Raw genomic sequence first — 9063 nt, 5'->3', positions numbered from 1 at the left:
TAATATTTAATAAAAATGTGCAAGTCTCTCACGAAAAATAAAAGAAAAATTACATTTTACATTATTCGAAGGCATGAACGTTCGAAGATAGAGCACTTTCCCCTACCGCTGTTACGCTATCTTTCCTGTTTAATTATTTGTAGTAAAAGTTGTTGAGTTAGAAAAGGAAAAAATAGTTAAATCTAATATTTTTTATGTAATTTTTTAATATTATTTTATTGTGCATATCGTGCATATATTATTAGTAGTTCGAAAATAATTAAGATGTTTTTTTTTTTGTTAAATATGTGTTAACCAATTTCTAATTGATATTTTATAATTGTGATTAATTTAATCAAATGTTAAAATTCCATAAAAATTGTGTCGGATAAGAAAGATAGGGGCCCCGACTCGATGTGTTAAAATTAAACGTAAAAATATAATTTAATAGTTTTTGTTTTTTGCAACCATTTTTGTTGCCTTTACGCCTTTATCTAAAATCTAAAAATTCCTTTTTTTTAAGATACTTACGAGTTTTTTTTTAATTACAAAAAAAAACAATTAAAAAGGACTTCTAATCCATTTTAACCACTTTTTCAATTTTCACCGCATCGGTGGAGCCCCAGTGGCCTAATGGATAAGGCATCGGCCTCCTAAGCCGGGGATTGAGGGTTCGAGTCCCTCCTGGGGTAAGGTTTTTTTCTTTTATTTTTTATTTATTTCATATTTTAATTAAACCCAGTAAAATCGTTTTATTTTTTTTCTATATCAATAAAATCTTTCTTTTCAAAATTGAATAATAAGTGGAACTTTGTCGAGAGGCCATCTGATTTGAACTCACTGCCCTGGAGTTTCTCTATTGTACCAAAAATTTGTTTCAAGAGACTGGGGGTTAAGATTTTCCACAATGAGTCGCCCCTCGAATGTTTTTTTCACTGAATATCGAATAAATTAAAATTTAGCCTGTTTTTAAGCAGAAGTTTAATCTTCCAAGGTAAAAAAAATAAACAAAAGACCTGGAGACTTTAAAACAATTTTTATTGATAAAATTCCTTTCATGGTTCCGTCTAAAAGTCTAAGTTGTGTCTCACATTGGTGGTGCTGGGACAGGAAGGACAGCCATTGGCGGAGGAGGTGGAACGGGATTGAACATGGGAGGACGTGGAGGAGGTGGAACAACTGAACCCATTCCATGTCCCCCTGCTCGAAGATTCGGCGGCGGCGGTGGAATAATCTTGGGCTCGAGCTTGAACGCGAATTGGAGGAAGAACTGTTTGGTGTCTTTGTTCCAGTACGTCCAGAATTTACCCTCTGTCTTCTCCACTTCGCGACTGGGCACCTTGAAGGCGATGGTCTCGTAGGGTTCAGCTGCAAAAAGCAGGTACTGCCATTTACGATCTGGAGGCTCAATTTTCTGCTCATAGGCTGACATGAAGCGATGTCGTGGCACAATGCCATCCGATATCTCGGGATAGTCAATCTGGAACAGGAGACTCTGCTGTCCACTGTCCGGATCTCGTTGCTTGGTTACACGGTAGCCTGGACGTCCGATTTTCACGAATTTCTTGGGCTCTACTCGTGGCTTCTCCGGTGCCAGTGACTGAGGAGCTTCCTTAGCCTCCTTAGCAGCTCTCCGGGCCAAGTTAGCCTGATGCTTCTTGCCTTGCGTGTGTGCCAGGTAGCTTCCCTCGTTATTGTGAAGGGTCAGACACAATTTGCACTCATAGGAACCCAAATGGTTCTTCATAAAGTAAGGATCCTTGGCCAGGTCTATTGTCTCCAAGGCCAGCTGCCTCAAACGTTCCCGGCGATCGCGATTCGTTTCTGACCATGATGCCACTCCTCCTCCTCCGGTTTTCCCACCAGGACGATTCTGGAAATCCATCCTACACCAAGATTTGATAGTTAATAACTTTTATCAAAGACTCTTCTCACAATTTGAATAAAAAATACCTTAATTACAGAAAAATCTGCAATTTTCTGGGATCTTGAAAAATGTAAACAAACCAATGCCGCAAAGTTGATGTAAAACGTTTGTGTCCACCACCATACGGCGCTGCAATCACTCCTCAGACCGCCAACGAATTTTCCGCGGACTTCCCGGTTGACTAGGTGTTAACAGTTCGCAAATAGCTGGGCCAATAACTCTGTTAACAACTCTGGTTGGTCTCCTAACAAAACGTCAGTTAAATCAGCATTTGTCGTAACTTCATTTTTGCGATTTTCAGGTATATACATATTTGGAATTGGCGTAATTTTGTTTATTAAACACACTTGAGAAAAAGAAACATTTATAAGCCCAATAAAAATTATTTTAAACAAAAAATATCGTAAGTGCCCGTAATTAAGAAAAAATTATCAGAATTTGCCGTAACTTCCATTTTTGAGGAAGTTACGACAAATTTTCATACAAAATTTTCTCTAATCAGCATTTGCCGTAACTTTCTTTTGCTCGTTTGCGTGACTTGTAATTTGCAGCAAAAATGTAATATTTCTCATTAAAACGTTTACAATCTCTTCCAAATATCCAAAGACAGTGCGAATAATGCAACATTAAATCATTTTAATTCAATATTTGTGAGAAAAAAGTAAGAAAAAATCCCTGCCCATCTGTCATTAATTCAAAACAAAACAAGTAACGCAGCGCACAATATTTATTCAATAAAAGTTGCGAAATAAAAGCTTTTAGTGACAGGGATAACAGTTTAATTGACTAATTTAATCAAATAAAGGCAATCATTATCATTAGAGTAATTAAAATTTATATAATGCATTTTTGAAAATTGTCGTAACTTCCAAGATTTCCATACTTTGGAAGTTACGGGTTCATGAACGATGGAAGTTACTATAAAATCTCATTGTGTTTCTTCTAACAACATATATCTCACTCAATATCTCAGCTTTAAAATAATTTTATAAAGATTTTCTCGAGTTAACTTATAGTTTATTAGTGCCACTTTTATTATTTTGACACAAAAGTATCGCATTCGGGGCTCATTTTTAAGAAAAATAAAGAAGAAATTTAGGGTACCCCTGTACCCTAAATCTTGCCAGCGCTGGTAACAATTTTGGACCAACTCAGTGCTACTTTTCACTCTGGCCCAAAAATGTTACAGTAGAGTCTTCTAAATTCGAACGCTCGGGTGGTATTTTTGACATTTCACACCCCTCTAAAATTCGAACGATTTTTTCAAAACTAACGAAATTTATGTGAGATTAAATTGTACTTTGAATCAAATTCCCGTACTTTCTCATAAGTCTTAGTGGTAACATACAGTGTTGTCTCTCTATATGCACACTCTCTATTCTATATGCACAGCTTTTGTGTCGGTCACATTCATAATCAATTTGTTTACATTTTGACAAAGTAATAAAGAAAATTATTTTCTTGGTAACAATTTTTTTTTTGTTTTTAATTTTCTTAAATTTTATTTTTTCTGTCTCATATTACATTTAAAATAACGCGGGAAATTCTAGAACAATAAAAAATTATAATTTATTAAAAGAAAGAAAAAAACCGTTGGGAATTTCAAAAAAAGTTGTGCATATTCAGAGAGAGAACTGTCAAAAAAAAGTACCCAAACTGTGCATATAGCGAGACAGCACTGTACTTCCTTTTCATTTTATACGATCATAATGTATGTAAACAGTCAGGAAGAAACACATAAATATGATTTTCATTCATCCAAAATGCGAATTTTTTAACATAACCCCACAAACAACTGACATTTTGAATCCATGTCGTTCGAATTTGAGAGATTCAGATTTGAGAGACTCTGTCTACTGTACTAATAACGCTGTTAACATTCTGGTACCAAGAGCTGTTGGTTGTTAACTTTGGTCAGCTGGGTTCTTCATAAGAAAATTACAATTTTTTTTTAAATATAATTTTCATAACAAAAATCTGTGTAGGAGTTTTTGTTTTTAATTGAAAAAAAGAAATGTTTTATCGCAATTAAAAATTGTATAAGTTAGAAATAAAGAAAAAGGAAAGAAAGTTGGAGGAAGGGGTGGACCTTCCGTGGACATTTCTAATTATCTTCTTCTTCTTCTTAGTGTAGTCGTTGGGTGGTCAGGAGATTTTCCAGGATGAATTTACTGGAATTAAACGATGATATCCTCATCAGCATCCTGAGATACCTAAATGTGAGTGACCTGGAGAATGTGTACAGTGTATCTGAACGGCTGGCGGAGTTAGTGGATCGGTATTTCTTCTACAGAATGACCCTAGGTGAGTGCAATGGAACCTGGAAATCGCTTTTCCTGGCCAGTGTCTTATCTAACAAGATACAGGGAACGATTCTTTAGAATCCATAGTCTCTATGCAATTTATTGTATGTTTGAAATGAATCAATTTCTGTACATTTTTTATAAAAATAAAACTCACGTGATTAAAAAATTGCGTTGTCAATTTAAAAATTTGAATTTAACTGATTTGCAGACATCCTGATGACTTGCCACCGGAAGAAGGATTCCCTGCATTTTCTAAGAACACATGCCGACAGCCTCTCTTTCAAGCGTCGCTGGAAACTGCATGAGAATTGGTGCAAGGGCAGATATGAGGAATCAATGTTCTTTCCACATCGAGTGCCCTATTCCTCTCACATTCACCTGGAAAAGAACTGGCTGTACATGACCCATGGAGGGCAGGTAAGACTCCACAGGAGACGCAGTAAAGACTTCCTAAAGAGATTCCCTGACCAAGCTTACGGGAACACTCGAGATCCCGATATAACAGCCTTTACTAAGCACGGAGAAATAATTTTTGCCGGAACAATGTGTGGAACTGTCCTCCTGCATGATCCTCAGCACTGTTCAGTGCAGAATTTTATCAGTCAGAAAATAGCCTCGGTAAAGGAGTACTTAAATTCAGTGGACTTCCGGGGAGATGTTTTTGTGACAACTACCAATCAAACGGCAAAAATTTGGAGGAAGGAGACAGAGTTGGATTTTGTGCTACTAGAGAGCAGTCATGATCTCAAACAGGCCTTCAAGTGCATCAAAATCAACCCTGATGGAGACAAAGTAGCCGCTGGAAGGTACAGAGATCCCAATTGTGCCCTCAAACTCATAGATTTGGCCACAGGAACAGCTGAAGAGCTCAATTCTGCTTCCCATGCTGTCTATCACATTCTCTGGCGCGATAACTTCACTCTGCTCACCGCCAACTTCGATTCCACCTTTCGCGTATTTGATATCCGATCCAATACAGATGCTCAAGTCTACGAAGATCCCTATGACTCCTCCATTTACTGCCTGGACCAGGATGATCATTTTGGAGTGCTCTGTGGAATGAAGTATCATGGCAGAGTTAATCTCTATGACCTCAGGGTGACGAAGAAGTTCGTCCAAATGTACTATCCCTCGCAGATGAACTCCTACGGATCTCCGGTCTATGATATAGCCAGTGATGCTACTCAACTTTTTGTGGTCACCGACCGGAATTTGAGGCTGTTCAACTTCGATGCGGATTGGGCAGTTTATAGGGACTACTCCAATGTCTTCAATTTCGACAAGTGAATGGAGCAAATGGGAGCAAACAGGAAGCAAGCCATGATCAGGAGCAAGATGTGATCTGTAGGGGAATTCTATATTTTTTACCAAAAATCTCAAATATGTGACTTCTGACAATGCCACGTGAGCTGAAATGGCAATGTCACGGCGGTCACGGCTACAGAATCGCATTTTCGAAAAAGCTATCCAAAGATTCAAACCCAATTTGTCATATGGCATTGCCAGAGCGTTACAGAATTCCCCATGGGAATTTGTAATTTTCGTGGGATTGTTACGCGTGAGTTCGAAACCTGACAATGCCATTCGAGCTTTTTTGTCATATTATATGAGTTCGAAATTGCGATTAATTGAATTTTTAATGAAATCCCTTTACTTGATGATTTTATGAAAATATAGTACGTCTTGGTTGATTTTTTTAACAAAATTCATTGTCAATTGAATTGCCAGAAATCTCAAATATGTGACTTCTGACAATGCCGAGCTGAAATGGCAATGTCAGGCTACAGAATCGCATTTTCGAAAAAGCTCTCCTGAGATTCAAACCCAATTTGTCATATGGCATTGCCAGAGTGTTACAGAATTCCCCTCCAGTAGGGCAATTCTGTAATTTTCGTGGCATTGTCACGCGTGAGTTCGAAAAATGACAATATCAATTGAGCTTTTTTTGTCATATCATATGAGTTCGAAAATACAATTCATTGATTTTTCAATGAAATCCCTTTACTTGATGATTTTATGCAAATACAGTCTGTCTTGGTTGATTTGTTTAATAAAATTCATTGTCATTTTAATTGCCAGAAATCTCAAATGTGTCTTCTAACAATGCCACGTGAGCTGAAATGGCAATGTCATGGCTACAGAATCGCATTTTCGAAAAAGCTCTCCAAAGATTCAAACCCAATTTGTCATATGGCATTGCCAGAGCGTTACAGAATTACCCTCCAGATCACATAGAACTTGTGATATCCTTTCTAGTTGAAATGTTAGATTTAGGAAAGCCTTCACCAGTCTAAGTTTCCATACAAGAATTGAAGAGATTACGTAATTCTAGGACACTAAGAAAAATCTGACACTGAGCCTTAGTTCCGATTCTGATAAAAAGCTTTTGGCTTTAGGCATTCATATACGGAGAAATCCGTGACTAAACCCATGATGCCTAGAAAAAAATCACGAAACCCGAGAAACGTTTTGCAAAACTCCATAAAAATATTCTGAGCTTTGAAAGTCGAACAGTAGCTTTAAAATTTCAAGAAAATAAAAAAGTTTATAAAATAAAGATCTTGCTAAATCCAAGAAATCCTGAAACTTACGAGAAAACCGAAAATCTCTGAAAAATCGCCCCGACAGAGCTTGATACGATCTCATTAAATATGAGAAAATGTCTGAATATTTTATGAAAACTCGAGAAACTTTTTGAGCCTTGAAATATCCGAGATGTCCGAGATGCCTTAAAAAAAATCGGGAAAAGCGATAAATATACAGTAGACTCTCGCTCAATCGGTTCCTTTTCAATCGGACGCAAAATTTTGTTGACAATTTTCACGTTTTATTTTAAAGCAAATTTGTTCAAATTTGCTGTAGTTCCTCTTGTTTTATCGTAATTCTTTATATTTGAGCGCTTTTTGTGGAATTTACAATGATTTTGATGTTCAAATCTATCGATAATTTGGATGACATTTTGCCCCAAATGCCTGATTGAGAGAGAGTCTATTGTAATATGACAAATGGTTTTGATGTCTTCAAATCCGGTTTTTGTAATATTTTCTAGAAATTGGCCTATGCAAATTGAATCATTTTATGTTCATGTTGTAGCGTCTACTTGAGTAGACCAAATTAAAAAAAAAACAATAGGAGATTGCTCCATGATTTCTCGAAATATTTCAAGTTGAAGATTGCAATTTCCGCGAAAAATTTCGTGGATTTTCACGGATCGCGAAATTTTTCGCGGCTCACGAAATTTTTCGCGGCTCACGAAATTTTTCGGGGATATTCGCATGTTAAGTTTGAGGCCTCTTTCTCTCATGGTTTCCGAGAAAATCGACTTTAAAGTTTTTTAGACGTTTTTATGTATTTCTCTTCCAATTATCCTCGAGGTGAAATTTTGCACACCTCAAGCCTAATACGGGCTTCAGACCTAAGGCTTAGCCATATGGCTTAACTTCTCTAATATCTTATCAGTCAAGATTTCTTGGAAAATTTTGACTTAGGATTGGATTATTAAGGGCAAATAACCAATATGATTTTGAAAAATCAATAAAATCGGTTGCTGTTTAAGGTTTTGAGACCCTCGGGAACTGGGCTAAACCTCTAGTCTGAAGACGGTCTAAGGGAGACTCTAGTAATGTCAAGTTTGATACTGATGGAAAGCTCTAAGGCCCAGCTATAAAATAACCGCAAGTCGATATCTTTCTTAGTTCGGGAGCTCTTAAGCTCCAAAGAGCGGCCGGACGGTCGGGAACGTAACTTAGCCACCCATATATTCGTGATCAGAAAGTGTCGAAACATCTTTTGACCAAGTTTGAGCCCGATCGGGGGACATGAAATTTTGGTAGGATTATATTAGGTGAGATTTGTTAAGAATCTCACCTAATAGTGTTTAAAATGAGAAGATGACCGCTCTTATGTGCTTCTGCTTAATCGACTTTTGTTTGTATTAGTTCCTATCACAAAGTTTTCGTGGTTTTGGAGTACGACAGAGGACAGGGGAAAAGTCGATAACGCAAATGCATATGAGAACATCCACGGATTGTTTACGGTTTACGATCCACGATCATGGACGAGGACAAATAAAGCAGTTCAACACTGGCTAAGCTAGATTTAGTGGGATTGTAAGGGAATCGTCAGAAATATCAGGCCAAGAGATTATCCAGGCGGACATTTCGTCTCTATACGAAAATCCTGTTGAATCATTCCTAATTACGATTTTTCAAGGTCAAAAGTTAAAAAGACTCTAGATAGTGCCTAGAATGGTATCATGTTCCGGCTCATTGGAAAGGTCTTGGAATTTCCGATAAAACTGAACCGGTTCCAATCGGTAGTGAATTGGTTCCAATCGGTAGTGAACCGGTTTTGGGCAATTTTGAGTGATTTATAAATCGGATAAAATCGGTTGTGAACCAATTATGAACCGATAAGTATTTTTTGTCCGAAAATCAATTCTATTACTCTAAAAACTATTATGGGGGATCTTTTTAGTGATTTACGAATCAGTTTAAATCAGTTTATAACCGATAAAGCGTTAATGATGTAAAAGTACTTTTGAGGGTAAAATGTATGTAAAGAGTTCGAGCACTGGGACGCTTTGCACTACTTTTCCGTAATATTCACGAATTTTTCTGTTGAATGTAAATTAAAAATGTTGAGTGTAAATTAAAAATTAGTAAACTTATGTTCAGCGCACAATAACTTTTGTTTGTAAATATGTTTTAAAAATTTCCTATGAGAGAAAACGAGATAACTAGATCTCTGTTTCATTCACTCTCATTGAAATGTCAAAAACACGTTTACAAAATAAAAGTTATTGTGCGTTGGGCATTAGATTTAATAGAAAATTGTAAATCTTTATTATTA

The 9063-nt window shown here is 36.7% G+C and overlaps 2 protein-coding genes and 1 non-coding gene across 3 annotated transcripts; 2 read left to right on the top strand and 1 right to left on the bottom strand.

Moving 5' to 3' along the window:
* Positions 1-598: 598 nt before the first annotated feature.
* Trnar-ccu (transfer RNA arginine (anticodon CCU)) lies at positions 599-671 on the top strand. The gene has a single exon. It is a non-coding gene; the product is annotated as a tRNA-Arg (tRNA).
* A 329-nt stretch (positions 672-1000) lies between these two features.
* LOC129802835 (splicing factor 3A subunit 2) lies at positions 1001-2017 on the bottom strand. Its single transcript, XM_055848947.1, has 2 exons — positions 1933-2017; positions 1001-1865 (listed from the first exon to the last, which is right to left on the bottom strand). The coding sequence occupies exon 2, from the start codon at positions 1862-1864 to the stop codon at positions 1067-1069; it is 798 nt and encodes a 265-aa protein (XP_055704922.1). The 5' UTR covers position 1865; positions 1933-2017; the 3' UTR covers positions 1001-1066.
* Positions 2018-4040: 2023 nt separating this feature from the next.
* LOC129802834 (F-box/WD repeat-containing protein 4) lies at positions 4041-6494 on the top strand. Its single transcript, XM_055848945.1, has 2 exons — positions 4041-4210; positions 4421-6494. Exons 1-2 carry the CDS (start codon positions 4069-4071, stop codon positions 5497-5499), a joined length of 1221 nt encoding a protein of 406 aa, XP_055704920.1. The 5' UTR covers positions 4041-4068; the 3' UTR covers positions 5500-6494.
* The last annotated feature ends 2569 nt before the right edge of the window (positions 6495-9063 follow it).

The sequence above is a fragment of the Phlebotomus papatasi genome, chromosome 2, assembly GCF_024763615.1.
Source record: "Phlebotomus papatasi isolate M1 chromosome 2, Ppap_2.1, whole genome shotgun sequence".
Classification (NCBI taxonomy): domain Eukaryota; kingdom Metazoa; phylum Arthropoda; class Insecta; order Diptera; family Psychodidae; genus Phlebotomus; species Phlebotomus papatasi.
Note: the sequence above shows the minus strand (reverse complement) of the source record. Positions and strands in the feature narration are given on the sequence as shown.